At 39.2% G+C, this 17,490-nt stretch overlaps 1 protein-coding gene across 2 annotated transcripts in view; it reads right to left on the minus strand.

The window, feature by feature from the left end:
• Window positions 1-7,567, minus strand: part of SNAPC3 (small nuclear RNA activating complex polypeptide 3) — a 31,382-nt gene extending 23,815 nt beyond the window's left edge. For both annotated transcript variants that reach the window (XM_081278629.1, XM_081278630.1), the window contains exons 1-2: window positions 7,236-7,567; window positions 6,326-6,403 (exon numbers count right to left, since the gene is read on the minus strand). In XM_081278629.1, the coding sequence (XP_081134755.1) occupies window positions 6,326-6,403; window positions 7,236-7,528 (371 nt within the window). In that variant the 5' untranslated portion in view covers window positions 7,529-7,567. The remainder of the gene's footprint in view (window positions 1-6,325; window positions 6,404-7,235) is intronic.
• Between the last annotated feature and the right edge of the window lie 9,923 nt (window positions 7,568-17,490).

A 17,490-nucleotide genomic window follows, 5' to 3' on the forward strand; every position in this document is an offset into this window, starting at 1 on the left:
GTATCATATACAGATGGAGTTTTTACTTCTTTTTTTTAAAAAAAAAATATTTATTTTTTAGAAATAATTGGACACAATACCTCAATTTTGTTTATTTATTTTTTTATGTGGTGCTGAGGATCGAACCCCAGGGCTTGCATGTGCTAGACAAGCGCTCAACCACTGAGCCACAATCCCAGCCCCTAGTTTTTACTTCTTTACCTACTCTTATATCTCTAATTGATTTTTCCAGTAAACTGCAACAGCTAATACCTGCAGGAAAATGTTGCAAAGTAGTGGCAATAGTGGGCATGCTTGCCTTGTTACAGATCTTAGTTGAAATTCCCAGATTACTTCTCTATTGAATAAGACACATGGTTTACAACTAAGTTACATGTATTTCACCATGTCAGAACAGCATCCTTCCAATTTCTATTTCCTTGAATGTTTTATAAGGAATAGTGTTAAATGTTTTTAAGCCTCTCAGCATCTCTGGAAACAAGTGATTTGTTCTTTAGACTTCATATTAAACCAAACTTCCATTCCTGAATTAAATCCCACTTGGAAATGGCATAGAGTCTTCTTAATATAGTGATGGATTACCTGATATTTTATGTTGAATAACACTGGTATCAAGTTTTCTTTCACTGTACTGTCCCCATCTAGTTTAAGCATCAGTGCCATGTCTGCTTCATAAAAATAATTAAGCTTTTCTTGAGCTGGGTGCAGTGGTACACACCTGTTATCTCAACTATTAGGGAAGCTGAGGCAAGATCACAAATTCAAGGTAGGCTTAGGCAACTTAGCAAGACCTTGCATCAAAAAATAGCCAAATAAATAGACAGGCTGGAAATATAGTTCAAAGGTAGAATACTTGCCTAGCATGCATATAACCCTGGGTTCAACCCTTATACCATCAAAAAGATAAAAGTGTCTTTCTTCAAGGCTTTGGAGCATTGGGACTGGTCTCTGATATACTTTTGTTCCAACTCTTTTATTTTTAGCCTCTTTGAGTCAGGATATTCCCCTATCCCCTCAGAATTATTTAAAACCCATCTAATGCCTACACATTAATCTCTTTTCTTTCTTTTAGTTGCAATATTATACTTCAACACACAAACACTGTACATTGGGCTTTCACACTTATCCTCACCTTATTAGTCATTTTGCTGAAAATTTTTCAATCATCAATTGGTTGGATAAGGCTTATCCTCCTGTCTTTCCTCAGAAATGCTGCAGGAATTATGTTCTTCCATGTTGAAAAACTTTTTCCGTATCTTCAATACTTTATATACCTCAACTGAATATAAAGTCCTTAGTTCAATGGCTGGGGGCGTAGTTCAGTGGCAGAGTACTCAGCTAGCATATGCAAGGCCCTGGGATTCAATCCCTAGCATCACAAACCAAACAAAAATAAATAAAATTCTGAAAATAAATAAATTCCTAAAAAATAATGCTACATTGTCTTCTTGCTTTTTATGTTAGCTCCGAAACATCTTCTGCTTTTTGTAAGTTTGCCTTTGTAGGTTATCTTCTGCTTTGCCTAGAAGACTTGCTGATTTTATATTTATCTCTAATAAATATGGCAGTTTTACTAAGCTATATTTCCAAGTTGATAATTCTGGGTTAATCTTCCCACATATGCAGTGAGCCTTTCACTTTGTAAATTTTAGCTTTTGTTTCCCTTATGGAAATTTTTCTTAGATTCTATTTTTAAACATTAATTCTGTTCCACTGCTTTATTTTCCTTTTCCAGGGACTCTGATAATACATCATCTTTACTTATCCTCCATTATCAACACTTTCTCTCATTATACTTTTTTTCTTTATATAATTTTCAATTCTCTTGGTTGTTTTCAAGCCTTCCTTCATAGACTCTCATTAAATTTTCATCTGAGTATCTCTCTAGGGTATCTCCTAATTTATTCACTTATAATTCTACCTTTTTCTTTTATTTCTTTCTTATACATGCCACAATCCCTTTTCCATTTCTCCTTTTCACCATCATTTTCACTTAGTTTATTTTTTCTTCCATTTAGTTTTTAAATTTCTAATTCAAGGTGTTTCTATACTCTCAAATGCTTGAGTATATTCAATTGTGTTGAGTATAGACCTAAGCTTGCTTCTGTTTCCTGGTTATTTTCTGGGAAAAGGAAGTAGTTTCCCAAGTTGATCTGAATAAACAGTTGTTTCCTGATTTTCTGCAGTAAATTCTCTTTGGATTTTATTTCCTCTTGTTTGTTTTAGTGCTACTTTGGAGTTGTGGTGGTAGTTTACAAGATTCCTAATTTAACAGTATTCTTTTCTGTCAAAGTTCAGATATATAAGAATTTAGTTTTTAAAAATTGTTCATGATTGTTTTGGTTATGGGATAAGAATTGTAAAGCCTCTAATTTTGTGGTTCTCTTTTTCTTGCAGGACTCTAAAATGTCTCCTTTTCACCTTTTACTGGTCCAGTATATATTCTAGTATATACTGGATCAGTAAACGGTGCTTTTTTTGGCTACAAAAGTGAGGGGGATGGGCAAAATAATATAACAGAAATTATTATTTTTTAAAAGTAAGGGAGTTTGCTGGGTGCAGTGATGCATGCCTTTAATTCCAGCAGCTCAGAAGTCTTGAGGCAGTAGCATCACAAGTTCAAGGCCAGCCTCAACAACTTAAGTGAGACGCCATCTCAAAACACAAAATAAAAAACAGGCCGGGGGTACAGTTCAGGGGTAAAGCCCCTCTGGGTTCAATCTCCAGTACCAAAAAAAAGTAAGGGTGCCGAAACTTTTGGGAAACAGCTAAATTTTAATAGCACAATGTACAGTAGTAATAATTCTCATTCTTTGACTCCTAAGAATTAAGATCTTCTGTTTTAAGTGGTCAAAAAATTTCAAAAGTATTGGAGATAGTTATTTAACTTGTATGTATCAAAGAATCAAATCTTTAGTAACTACATTTTTTTTTCCCTTACATGCATAAATTGAGTCAAGTAGTTCTTTCATCAGACGCAAGGAAGAAAAGGTACCAGAAATTTACTTACTTTAAGGTTTTGTTTTTACATTAAGTTTTTAGTAGGGTGGGGAGGGAAGATTTACAGAAGGAGGAATAGACAAAAATTTAGGCTTTTGCAACAAGTCTAATGTTTTATAGGATTATTAAATTGACATTTGCCGGGCTTGATGGCTCATGCCTGTAATCCCAGCAGCTCAGGAGGCTGAGATAGGAGGATCTCAAGTTCAAAGCCAGCCTTAGCAAAAGAAAGGCACTAAACAACTCATTGTCTAAATAAAAAATACAAAATAGGGCTGGGAATGTGGTTCAGTGGTCGAGTGTTCCTGAATTCAATCCCCAGAACCAAATTTTAAAAAAATAATAATATTAGCTAAGTTTAAAACACAACAGTTTTGCAGTATGTCAAAACAATCCCAGCTAAGTACTCCACTGACAACTTTTACATTAGATGATATATATAATTTGACCCACATATCCTAAGATTGCAGGGACTGGAAGACAATGAAGGAAACCCATGTGTCCTAGCAGTAGAAAGCAATCAGAGGAATCAATGTGTTAAGTAGTCTTAACACTGCTATTTAACATGGCTTAATAAAATACTTTTAAGTCAATTAATGTGTTAATAATAGTAAAAGCATAATACTGCTTTGCTTATGATTATCGCCAACCATTTTTCTTCAGTCTATCTCTAAAAACCATTTTCACAGTCATATGAAAGCTTCATTTATTCCACTGATTCTACAAATTATTGACTCCCTATTATGTGCCACAGATCTAGGACCTGGGGCAAGAGCGATAAGTGTGACAGATATAGTTTATGGAATTAGAGACTGAACCCAGGGCCTCAAGAAGGTTAAGCAAACACTATTCCACTGATCTATATCCCTGGACCTGCTTATGGAACTTTTAGGTATAGCTAAGACAAACAATTTTAAAAGTACAGATGAGTACTGCAATAGAGAGGCCCATGGGGTGCTACACAAACTTACAAGCAATCTAAGTATTCATTTAGCTAAAGCTTGAAGGATGAGTTGAAGTCAGCAAGATCAGGAGGGTAAGGAAGAGTAATTGTTCTACGAAAATTCCTGGAGGGAGAGAGCACATTCCAAGGAATAGAAACACAGCACAGTATAGGTGGAACACCACAGATAAAGATGAAAAGATCAGCAAAATCCATTCCACAGAGACCTTTGTGAGCCACTTAAGGATTCAGAACTTTAGCCTAAGGGCATCAGAAGTTTTTAAACCAGAGAATAACACAATCAGATGTACATTTTAGACAAATCCAACAATAGTACAGAACAACTGGAGCAAGGCAATACAGCAGACTTAGGACAATACATGGATGAAGGAATCTGCATTCTCATGTGAGTCCCCAAGACTTTAGACATGTTAGAATTCAAGGCAATATAGACACACCAATTTCCTAAGGGAGGAAAGGGTTGTGGTGCTCTGCAAAGGAATCATATGGCTTTAGAGATGCAGTAGGTTTCAGATGGAAAAGAGGTCATGTGCATCTTGAGCCATGTGAAAGAGTAAGTGGTTGAAAATAAATCTGGCTGGACATGGTGGCTCATGTCTGCAATTCTAGTGGCTTGGGAGGATGAGGAAGGAGGATTACAAGTCAAAGCTAGCTTTAGCAACTTAGTGATAACACTGTCTCAAAATAAAAAAAAAAAAATCTGGGAAGATGGATTTGGGCTATCTGTGAAAAACTTCAATGTCTAGATAAAAAAGTTTAAAATTTTTCACACAAAAGATGTAGAGTCACTGGCAATTCCTAAACAAACAGCATACTCAAGTGAATTGTGAATAAATCAGAAGGGAAAATGATGGGACTTAGGATGACAGAAGCCTTTCATAGTACTCCAAACATTACTAATGCAAACACTAGTATTGGATTTCAAGGAAACAGATTTGACAAAAGAAACCATGGCAGAGTTGAAATGACTGCCTAAATATTTGAGGAGACAGCAGAATGAGGTAGGATAAAGGATGACAAAACATAGCTGAGGTGGTATAAGATCAGTGGACCATAAACTAGCAGTTACAAATTTCACTATTATACACAATTTCTCTATAGCATTATCATAAAGCAAGGCTTCTCAAGATGTGGCTGGCAGAATGGAAGTGATCTGAGACCTATTTCTATTCAATCTGAACAGAAAAGAAAAGCAAGCATTTAGAAACTTTCATTACAAGCAGAGAGTAACTTTATGTCTGTTGAATTTCATTAACAATAAACATTTCAGGGGCTGGGGATGTGGCTCAAGCGGTAGCGCGCTCGCCTGGCATGCATGTGGCCCGGGTTCGATTCTCAGCACCACATACAAACAAAGATGTTGTGTCCGCTGATAACTAAAAAATAAATATTAAAATTCTCTCTCTCTCTTTCTCTCTCTCCCTCTCTCTTTAAAAAACAAACAAACAAACAAACAATAAACATTTGAACTTACACTTGTTTTTTTGTCTTGGGGGGCTGGGATGTAGCTCAGTGGTAGAGTACTTGCCTAGCATGCATAAGGCCTTGGGTTTGATCCCCAGTACCGTTAAAACAAAAATATTCATTTTAATTCTATTTCACAAAAATATGGATCTGTCAAAGATTAAAAATTAAAAAAAACAAAAACTCATTCTCTACCACAGATATTGAGACCCACTTTCAGAGTATTTAGCCTGCACCTGAAATCTAAGCAGATTAGCTACCTTTGTAAATACACAAAAGTAAACACAAATTTGAAAGTGTGCTGGATATGAGGGGCTATACATTTATTGTTAATTTTCTTAGGGGGAATAATGTACAAGATGATGATGTACAAGAATGATACTTATAGGAGCTATATGCTCATGGACTTAGGGGCAAATTATCATAATGTTTGCAACTTATTGAATGGTATAGCAAGAGAAAAAGACATATGGCTGCACCTCATTATTCACACAGCTAAAGCAAATATGGCCAAATGGTAACAATATTTGAATTTATTAAGTGGATATATGGATAATATTACTTAGTAACTTTTTAAAATTATTAATTAACTTTTCAAAATACAATGTTCAAAAAATGTTTAAATTAGGCTGGGGTTGTGGCTCAGCAGTGGAGCACTCGCCTAGCGCTGTGCGAGTCCCTGGATTGACCCTCAGCACCACTAAAAAATAAATAAGAAAAATAAACATATTGTGTCCAACTACAACTAAAAAATAATTGTTTAAAAAAATGTTTAAATGAATAGTACATGGACTGGTGGTGTAACTTTGTGATAGTTTGTGTGCCTAGCAAGCCCCAGGGTTCAATTCTTGACAATTAACAATAAACAATATATGACAAGAACAAAGTCATCCATACCCCAAAGTCACCAGGTCAGTATTCTCTGGAATAACTTCTGGATCCTCACCTTCTTCAAGGCATTTCAGTTTATCAAGGCTAAAACAAAAAGAAGGAAATGAAAACTTTAAAAAGTCACCAAAAAATCTTGTCAACAGTAATAGCTTGGGGGCTAGGGATATAGCTCAGTTGATAGAATGCTTGCCTTGAATGCACAAGGCCCTAGGTTCAATCCCCAGTACCAAAAAAAGAAAGAAAGAAAGAAAAGAAAGAAAGAGCACACCCCTAAATGCATCACTGAATAATTAAGAAGTCAGGAAAAATCCAGCAGGCAGCTAAAAGGAAGCTGGAAATCAAGGTAATAATTTCTATGCAGATATTTTATAAGGAAAAGGACATAGACCAATTGAAGGCAATCAGTACTGTGAAGAAAGAGCTCATTACAAGTTATTTTTTATATTTTCACCTCACATAAGGAACTTTTGGGTAATTTTTCACTAATAGCATACTCAGGAGGCTCCCCAACAGTCCACAGTAAGGATTTTAATACTCCTCTGATTAAGTCCCCTCCAGGCTCACCACTACTTCAGATTCTTCTACTGTCAAAGTGTCTGTGGCAGACACCGGTCGCTGTTACCCGGGCTGCTTTTCTTTATTAACGAGACCTTTAAAATTGGCGAATAGAAAAATTAGTCGTTTTGTTGCTATCTTGTTGTTCCTTTGCTCTTAACTCGCAGAAACTGTATGCATTTGGATCCTGGGACTTCTCCCAGGGTTCCAAGAAGGTTCTGGAGGTTGAAAGCTTTTGCAAGGAGGTCCTTTAATCGCGGGTCTAAACGACAGGCCCTCAGCAGGCCCGAGTCCCAGGGGACCGTGAGGGCAAAGCTGCACCCCTCCTGGCCAAGATGACAAGTCCCCGACCCACACTCACCCGCAAACCATCCTTAGCTCGGCCGCTGCCTCCAGACTGCAGCCCAGATCCCGGGCCACTGCGGAATCCTCCAGGTCAGAATCAGCAGATGCCGGAGGCTCCCTTAGCGACAAATCTCCGGCCCCGCGCAGACGGCCCCGCCATAGCTCCCCAAAGGCACCCACGTGAAAAGCTCGCGTGTTTAGCTCGGGAAGCTCGTACTCTGGGAAGTTGCAGCCTCCAGGGCTGGGGACCGGGTCCTGCCGGCCACCCATCCCACTGCACGTTGGGACGGCCGAACAGTCTCCAGCCATGTTCGCCGCACTCACTTCCCTGCAGAAGCCTAGCGAGCAGGACCTCGCGGAGCGTGACGGGACTTGTAGTTGCGAGCGGCGCCCGGCCGGCGAGCGGCGGCGCGGTGCGGGCGCGGCTGCAGGCACTACATTTCCCGGCGGGCTCGGCGGCCGCCCTGGGCGCGGCCTCGCCAGGCTTGGTGGGCAGGGCCCAGTGCATTGTTCTCCGCGCGGGCGGTTCTGGGGACTATAACGATTCTCGTCGGCCTGGCGGGTCTTGTTGGTTCCCCACCCCGAAGGTTACGTAGCCGCTCGCTCGAGTCAGGTCATAGCTTCCTTCTGGCCCCGCCGGGTGGGTGAGGAACTTTTCCTCGACTCCGGTGTTCGCAGATTATGTTGCTGCCTTAATAGCCCTAGAGCCTGAGAGACACTGGGAACCAGCCCTCCAGATCCTGCTCCTTCAGAACCTCCCCAAAGGCCCCATGTTCGTGCGTGTATTTATGCATTGCTGCATATATGCACAGTAGTGCCTATGGAGTGTGGCCACCACTCCCAACTCAATGACTCCAGGAGGAGCCAACCACTAATCTGTCTTTAAAATTAATCTATTCTGGACACTTAATATAAATAGAATCATATAATAGTCTTTTTGTGACTGTTTTCTTTCACTTATCAAAATACTTTCAAGGTTTATCCATGTTGTAGTATGTACATTGTTGTAGGAGACATCTGTTTTTGTCTAGCACCATTTCTCAGTCCTGACTTTCCTTACTCCTGGGGCTGCCAAGCATATAACCCTTCCTACTCTGGCCACAGTGATTGGTCAAAGGATGAGCAAGCGACTTAACTAAAGCCAATCATAATATTCTGGTATTTTAACCTGTTAACTAAGAAGCTCTCCCTCACCTGTTAGAACCTAAAATTGTATCCTAGACAGAACCTGTATCTTCTCGTAGTAGAGTTACCAGGAAAAGAGGCAAGAATTATATAAGCAAAGGCAGAAAGTGGAGAAAGAAGCCAAGTGACTTGGAGCTATTGCCGCTGAGACCATCTCCTCCACTATACTTTCCCATTAAGTTCTGAAGGCAAAATTTTACCTCTCCTGTCAGCTGGACTTGGGAATTAAATCGACATTAGAAGGTCTGGGAATATAACTCAGTTGGTAGAGTGCTTGCCTTGGATGCACAAGGCCCTGGGTTCGATCCCCAGCACCACCAAAAAAAAAAAAAAGACATTAGAAATATTAACAGGACAAAAACACAGGTATTGCTTAATACAAGCTTTATGTGACAAAGGAGCCTTCATTATGATAATGAAAACCCAATGAGATAGACTGAAGAGTAGTAAACTGTGGCAAGGGAAAAGGGGCTCAGGCTAGGAGAGTTAGTTGGGTAGAGAATGACTAGGAAGATATGGGTGAGTTTAACAAGTTTGGGTTGTACAGATTTCCTTCAGCTCAATACCCCATATTTGATTTTAAGAATGAAAATTTCTTTCTGGTATAGGAGGACATCTTTGGGTTTTTTCCTGGTGGAGGAGGGCATCTTTCACATGGAAATTTTTTTTTTGTAGTTATAAATAGTAGTTGGGTTCATCCCGACAAAATCATACATGAATTTCACATGGAAATTTCATTTTATGCTTTTAAGAAACAAGATAAGTCACAATATTCTTGCACCTACTGCTTTTCAAGTACCTTTAACTTAAAATAGTCAATATGCTAGAGAGTCACCTTTGGGAGTGGCATGTTCTTCACTGCTTTATTAGTGACTTTTCTTTTTTCTGGACAAAGATGTTTTATTTGTCAATTTTCTAATATATGTTGGGGTGAGGAAAGCGACAATTGCAGCCACCTATGTTGTTTTCACCAATAATCCTTTCAAAGTGGGTACACAAGAAATAAACTTCCTAAATTCTTCCATATCAAAAAATATCTTTGTTTTACCCTGGAAATCAAATGCCAATTTGGCTGGATACAGGATTCTAGGGGGAAAGTCTTTCTCCTGAAGCACTTTTATGATGTTGCTCCATTGACTTCTTGCATCCAGGGTGCCCAGTGATAAGTCGGCTGTCACTCAGATTCTTGTGCCTCTGTAGGTGATTTTTTTTTTTCTCTCTAGAAGCCTTTAGGATTTTCCCTATCACTACAATTCAAAAACTTCACCAAGATGTGCCTAGGAGTGAGTCTGTTTTTGTCAATCACGCTGGGGATCTGGTGAGCACTCACTATCCCAAGACTAGAATTGCGAAGCTCTGGAAAATTTTCTTCAATTATTTTCTGCAATATGTCCTCTGCTTTATTCTCTTCACTGTTTTTTTCTGGGATTCCTATCAAACAGATGTTGGCACTTCTGAATCTATCCTCCCTCTCCCTTAGAGTTTCTTTATTAATTATCTGCTTGGCCATCTGTATGGTATCTTTAGACAATTCTTCCATCTCATCATCTAGATTACAAAATCTTTCTTCAAGGATGTCTATTCTACTTCTCAGATCATCTATTGAATTGTTAGTTTCCAAGATATCTGGAAGGCATTTTTTATTTTTATTTTTCCAATCTCTTCTTCCATCTCTCTGAAGATTCTGATCACAGTTGTTCTATAGTTTCTTTGTTTCCTGGATTAGGTCTGCAACTTTGGATGTGTGTTTGAACATTCTTCCATGTTAAAAACCCTACTTTCTTTCTCCTCAGTCAGAATTTCATTCCCAATTGAAAGTAATAATCTTTTCATAATCTCCCTCCATTACCCTTACAGTTGTCTCAGGAACACGGCGTTTCTCACATAATATTGGGAAATATCTGCCCTCCTCCTCATCCTCCCATCACTCACACTCCCACCACTCTTCTTCCCCAGAGGTATCAAATTTCATCTGCAAAGCCTCTTGTCCCTCCTCTTCTATGGCACAGGTCCCTTCTTCCTCTTCTGCCCTCTCATAAAAGATGTCTCCTCCTGGGTCTCTGAGTCTTCTCCTGTCACCTCAAAGGTAGGAATTCCTTTATCCTTCCACTCTGAAAACTCTTCCTCCAGAGTCTCTAAGCTCTTCACTTCTGGCCTAGTGAATTTCACCTCTTTGATGAATAAGGAATGCAAGCCATCACTTTCTGTTCCTCCAGCTTCCTGTTTTGAATCTACAAGAGCGTTACCCTGAAAGTCAAAAGAAAAGTTTTGTAAATTGTATGGCTCTTACAGAATTAAAATTTTCACTTCACTCTCTAAATTTAATATGACTACTACTTTGACAATGAGCAAGTACTGGGAGAACTGCTTCAACATTTGTTCCTTTTTTGTGGTGCTGAGGATCAAACCCAGGGCCTTGTAGTAATGACATGTTTGTGAAGGCCTTATCCCCAAGCAAGGCAAGTTTGTCTATGATTATTCCAACATTCATACCTTTTTTAGTAGTACTGGCAACAAATTTTCATGATGTCTATGCCTACCTTCTTCCTTCTATATCCCTATCCCTGATGCTTTGAACATAACAGATTTTAAATGACTACTTACTTTCATCACTTGTCTGTTTATTGCAATAAGACCTTGTAACCAAGCACAGTGGCACATGCCTATAATCCTAGTAGCTCAGGAGACAGAGGCAAGAGGATGTGAGTTCAATGCCAGCCTCAGCAAAAGCTGAGGCCTAAGCAACTCATCGAGACCCTACTTACACTTTACACATAACTTTATACATTAATATGCTTACCCCTTTTATGGGGATCACATATCCTCCTCCTAGATTTGTTTTTTCCTTCTGTCGGAGCACACAGTTCAGTAATTCTCCTATGACAGGTTTTTGGCTGGTAAATTGTAAACTTTGCAGGTCTGAAAATGTTTTCATTTCACCATCATATTTAAATGCTAATTTGAACTCACACAGAAACTCAGGTTCAAAGCCATTTTCTCTCAAAATGTTGAAGATGTTGCCCCACTGCTTACTGACTTCCAAGGTGGCTGATGCCAGAGGGTCTGCAGCCAGGATGAGCATGGCTCCTTCCTCCATCAGTTTCTTCTTCTCTTGATACTTTGACAGTCTTCTCTTTGTTACTGAGGCTCTGGAGGTTTTCTTCTTCCATTACTTTTACTGCTCCACCCTCCCTATGCTTTGGCTTCTCTTTGTTGGGCAGTCGTATGTGGTGACTGCCATTTCTACATGTGTCGTCATTCATATCTGAGGCTTCTGCCATGCCTCCAATGGCTTGGTAACTTTGGGGCTCATTCTGGGATAATTCCTTACCTTGATTGCTAGTGGACATCTTGGCTTTGTCCCATTTACAATTTGGTTCGTCTGTTTCCTCCTTTATGAAAATTAAGTTTTCAGTACACTCAACAAATTTAGAATTTTTTTCTTCTTGTTCCCCAAACTCTGTTTTTTTGTGAAGCCAAATCTTTCGCTTCCTGCCACTCTTCCCTGCTACCATAGTGCTCTGTATCTTTTGTTTCAGATATCTTACTTTTTACTAGCATTTCCTTTAGGTCTTTTCTCAGGGTTTCCCTCATCACGTCCTGCATTTGCAACAAGACCTTAAATTTCTCCACAATAGTTGTTGATATATAATCTTTGTACTTGAAATCTAACATCCGAGGTATCTCCTCATCAGTTCCTCTTAGCTGATTTCTTTTGACCCAGGTGGTTTGTTTCTGTTCCTTTGCAAGCCTAGACATTTTTGACTGTACAGGCGACATTGTGTCTATATTGTCCAGATCGTATTGTTTTCCCTTGTGAAGAGTAATTTTAGTTCTTGCAAAATGGCTAGGCTCCAGGAATCTAGAATCCTCAAAAAACTCTCATCCATTTGCATGCCTCTGCCAGGAACAGACCAGTTTCACAGAGCACGATGTGGTCTACTGTGCAGCAGTCTCTACCTGGGAGGAGATCACTACCACAGTGCTGTGCAGTGAACAAAGGTCTTCTTTTTTATTAAGCTAGTTTGTGTTGGATTCTCTTGCAACCTTTGAGACTAAGGGTGTTCATAGAGCCTGTAACACTTGGTCCAAAACTCTCGACAGGGGGAGCTCTAACTCCAGAGAATGAGATCATACTTCAAATGGAAGAACTTGGTCTAACATCTCTTGGAGATTATTAGTAACATTGGTTTCAGGAGTAGAGAGGATCCTGTGCAGCAGTTGATGAGAGCAGGATCACAATGAGCATAGCAGAGGAAGGTGGTTCATTGTCACTGTGTGGTGTTGAATTGGGGAGTAGCAGCTTGAGATGTGTGAATGGCAGGAATTCATGGGGAAAGAAAGATTAGTGGTAAGCACCAACAGCAGTCAGGACAAGATGGCGGTCAGCTAAGTTTTATTAGCAGCTGCCCCTTCTTGGGAAAGGGTCATGGTAAAGACATCTTCTGGTCCATGGCATATTTGGTAGATGGAGGTGTTACTAGGCCTTGCACTGGGACTAGACAATAGCAGAAAGGAAGTGGAAAGGTTCCAGGGTTCCAGATGAACAGACTTAGTATTGGGGAATAGGAATAGGGACCCATGAGCTGTCAGTTGCTGTCAGTTGACTATAATGCTAAGTGAAATAAGCCAGTCTCAAAAAGTCAAAGGTCGAATATGCAGAAACTAATCCAAAATAAGGGGAGGGGGGAAAAAAACAGAAGAAAGATCAGTGGAATAGATGAAGGGGAATGAGGGGAAGGTATGAGGGATGGAATAAAGAAAGATAATGGAATGAATCTGACCTAACTTTCCTGTGTACATGTATGAATCATATCACAGTGAATCTCACATTGTGTATATCTACAAGACACTAATTAAAAAAAAAAAAAGCTATCAGTAAATAGATCAGTAGAAAAGAGGAAAAGAAAATGGGCCAAGGAACTGAACAGACACTTCTCAGAAGAGGATATACAATCAATCAACAAATACACAAAAAAATGCTCATCATCTCTAGCAATCAGAGAAATGCAAATTAGAACTACTTTAAGATACCATCTCACTCCAGTAAGAATTGAAGCCATTATGAAGTTGAACAACAACAAATGCTGGTGAGGGTGGGGGGGGAGGAGGGGGAAGGTACACTCATACACTGCTGGTGGGACTGCAAATTGGTGCAGCCAATTTGGAAAGCAGTATGGAGATTCCTTGGAAAGCTGGGAAAGGAAACATCATTTGACTCAGCTATTCCTCTTCTCAGACTATTCCCCAAAGACCTAAAAACAGCATACTACAGGGACACAGCCACATCAGTGTTTATAGCAGCACAATTCACAATAGCTAAACTGTGGAACCAACCTAGATGCCCTTCAATGGATGAATGGATAAAAAAAATGTGGCTTTTATACACAATGAAATATTACTCAGCAATAAAAAAGAATAAGATCATGGCATTTGCAGGGAAATGGGTGGCATTAGAGAATATTATGCTAAGTGAAGTTAGCCAATCCCCCCAAAACAAATGCCGAATGTCTTCTTCGATATAAGGGGGGGTGACTCAAAATGGGGTAGGGAGGAAGAGCATGAGAAGAAGATTACCACTAAATAGGGAAGAGAGGTGGGAAGGAAAGGGAGGGAGAAGGGGAATTGCATGGTAGATGGAAGGAGACCCTCATCGTTATACAGAATACAGGTATGATGATGTGAGGGGGAAAAAAAAAAGAAGTGTGTCACATTAGATTGGGTAGAGAGAAGTGATGGGAGGGGCGGGAGGGGAAGGGGGTAAAGAAAGGACAGCAGAATAAAATAGACATTATTATTGCTGTATGTATATATGTGGCTGCATGACCAATGTGATTCTGCAACCTGTACACTCAGAAAAATGAGAAATTATACCCCTTCTGATTCAAATGTATGATATGTCAAGATCATTGTACTGTCATGTCTAACTAATTAAAACAAACAAACCAAAAAAAAGATGACAGCACTTCAAGTAAAAATGGTGTCCCCCAGGGGTGGGGTTGTGGCTTAGTGTTAGAGCGCTTGCTTCACATGTGGGAGGCATTGGGTTGGATTCTCAGCATTGCATATAAATGAATGAATAAAATGAAGTCCATCAACAACTAAAAATATATATATTACCAAAAAAGGTGTCCCACAATTAGAAATGAAGTTAAAAAAATCGGGGGGGGGGGGGGCCTGGGGTTGTGGCTCAGCAGCAGATTGCTCGCCTAGCACGCGTGAGGCCCCGGGTACGATCCTCAGCACCACATACACATAAATAAATAAACTAAAGATATTGTTGCAACTAAAAAATAAATAAAATAAAAAAAATGTGGCTTTTATACACAATGGAATATGACTCAGCAATATAAAAAGAATAAGATCATGGCATTTGCAGGGAAATGGATGGCATTAGAGAAGATAATGCTAAGTAAAGTTAGCCAATCCCCAAAAAACAAATGCCAAATGTCTTCTCTGATATAAGTGGGGTGACTCAAAATGGGGTTGGGAGGGAGAGCAAGGGAGGAAGATTACCTCTAGATAGGGAATTGGGGTGGGAGGGTTAGGGAGGGAGAAGGGGAATAGCATGGATGGTTGAAGGAGACCCTCATCATTATACAAAATACATGTATGAAGATGTGAAAAAAAAAAAAAAAGAAAAGAGGAAAAGGAACAGGGGAGAAAGGAAAGGAGGGAAAGGGGAAGTACTGGGGACTGAATTAGAACAAATTATATTCCATGCTTTTATAACTATGTCAAAATGAATCCTAATGTTATATATAATGAAAAAGAACCAATTAAAAAAAGAGAGAGAGACACTGTCGAGTGAATAAACAATGTTACATTCATCTAGAAAGAATATATATCTATTCCTATATGTAAAATTCAAAGGTCTTTTACAATTTTAAAGCTTTTGAAACTTACTACCATGTTTAGTGCCAATATTTGCACTAATTTATTGCTAAGAATATATGTAGATTATGACACTGAATTTAGAAATGTATTGTTGGGGTATAATTAGTATACAATAAATCCACAGACCTTACCAAAAAAAAAAAAAAAAGTTGCCTCTGAGCACTAGTTTTCTCTCTAGAGATACTTATATGTGCTCAGTAGGTGATCAAATGATCAAATGATCAAATGATAAAATGATTAGAGATGCTGGTCGAAACTTCAAACTTTTTAAAGCAGAAGCTGTAATGGTACCATGCAAGAAGACAGGCCTTACCTCCCTGAGCTGCCAAAATTTCAAAAGAATCTATATTTTTAGGTGGTTTTTTTTTAATGTAAAATCATCTTCTCTTAAAAAGTTGGCAATTAACTCATATTAAATTTGAAAACAGCAGTCAGAAAAAACATAAAACAAAGGCATCTGACCTGTAGCCCACCAGTTTGTGATCTTTGAACTATTATAACTCTACAATCCATTCAGCTCTCAATGTATGTAATCCCACATGTGAAATCCTTTCAGTTTGTTTCTAAAGTAATATTCTCCCACTGTCCAAGGCTTTCCTTCTCAAAATTAGACTGTGAATAACTGGGAGTCTTGCCTGGGGTTGCAAATAATATCTGTATCTCACATTTCAATGTTGGCTGTCCAAGTTGTATTTCCAACAAGATATCTCTGATGTCTAAATTTTTCCTATTGCTAAGTCATTTATTACTCTCCTCTGGATTCAGTCCCCACTTCACCCCTCCATGTAGAATTGATTTAAAAAATAGATTTGGGGGCTAGGGATGTGGCTCAAGCGGTAGCACGCTCGCCTGGCATGCGTGTGGCCCGGGTTCGATCCTCAGCACCACATACCAACAAAGATGTTGTGTCCGCCGAGAACTAAAAAATAAATATTAAAAAAAAAAAATTCTCTCTCTCTCTCTCTCTCTCTCTCTCTCTCTCTCTCTCTCTCTCTCCTCTCTCACTCTCTCTTAAAAAAATAGATTTAAAAAATATTTTGAATAGGCAGTAGCTTCACATGGCACATAATTTATTTTTACTTTTCTCTCTCTCTCTTTTTTTTTTTTTTTTTTTTTGGTGGTGCTGGGGATTGAACCCAGGGCCTTGTGCATGCAGTGCAAGCACTCTACCAACTGAGCTACATCCCAGATTCCCGCCCCCCCCTTTTTAATGGGGGTCTCACTGTGTTACTGTGTTGCCCAGGTTGGTCTGCAATTCCTTCACTAAACAATCCTCCCACTTTAGCTTACTGAGAAGTTGAAACTGCAGTACATGCCATCATGCCTGGCATATAGCATATAATTTAAAGGATACAACTATTGTACAATGAAAGATGATTCTCTCTTTGGCCCCTTCCCCCAGTTACGTATAGTCTCTTTCTAAAGGAAACCATAACCTTATTAGCAATTTTTTTGCATATGTCTACAGATAAAACATACATATATACTATACACACAGTACAAAATATAACAGGGATGTAGGTTGCTTTTGCTAAAAGCAGTGATTCTTCATTTAGTCCTATAGTTGCCCAATTGTAACTAAAAGTGGGATAAAGCTTGGCATCTCTGCATTCATTTTATATCTGTCTCTTTTATTACCTTAAACTTTGGGTCAGGTCCCTGCTAAGCTCTACACATAAGCATGTGAATCATTTAAGGAGTGTTCATCTAAAAACTGGTAATATGAGGTTTATTAGCCCTAAATTGACCTATTCTATCTCATCCCTCTTCAAGACTGAAACAAGATTTACAGGGTCATTCGACTGTTAGCATTGAAATCATCAGATCCCTGAGATGACCCTTGAAGTCTTCATTCACTATCCTACTCCTTTTAGAAACAGCACTCCTGCAGGCACATCATCCCACAATGATATTGCCCCTTCCAAGCATGAGCAGCCATCTCATGGGAACTGGATTCCTCCCTTCCAGGACCCCAGGTCTGATAGATAAACATCCTGAGCAACAAATAGAAATCACCTCCATCAAGCAATAAGGACTTCTCCAAAACCAGCTTGCAGAACCAAAACTGAAATAATGATCAACCAGACCACAGTTTGATCAAGACAGCTTAATTAAGCATACCTCTCACCCCCTGTCCTGGTTCTTTCTTTATTCAAACCTAAAGTTACTGTCAATACACTGAAGTTAGG

This window comes from Spermophilus citellus (assembly GCF_964194105.1).
Source record: "Spermophilus citellus genome assembly, chromosome: 2".
NCBI lineage: Eukaryota > Metazoa > Chordata > Mammalia > Rodentia > Sciuridae > Spermophilus > Spermophilus citellus.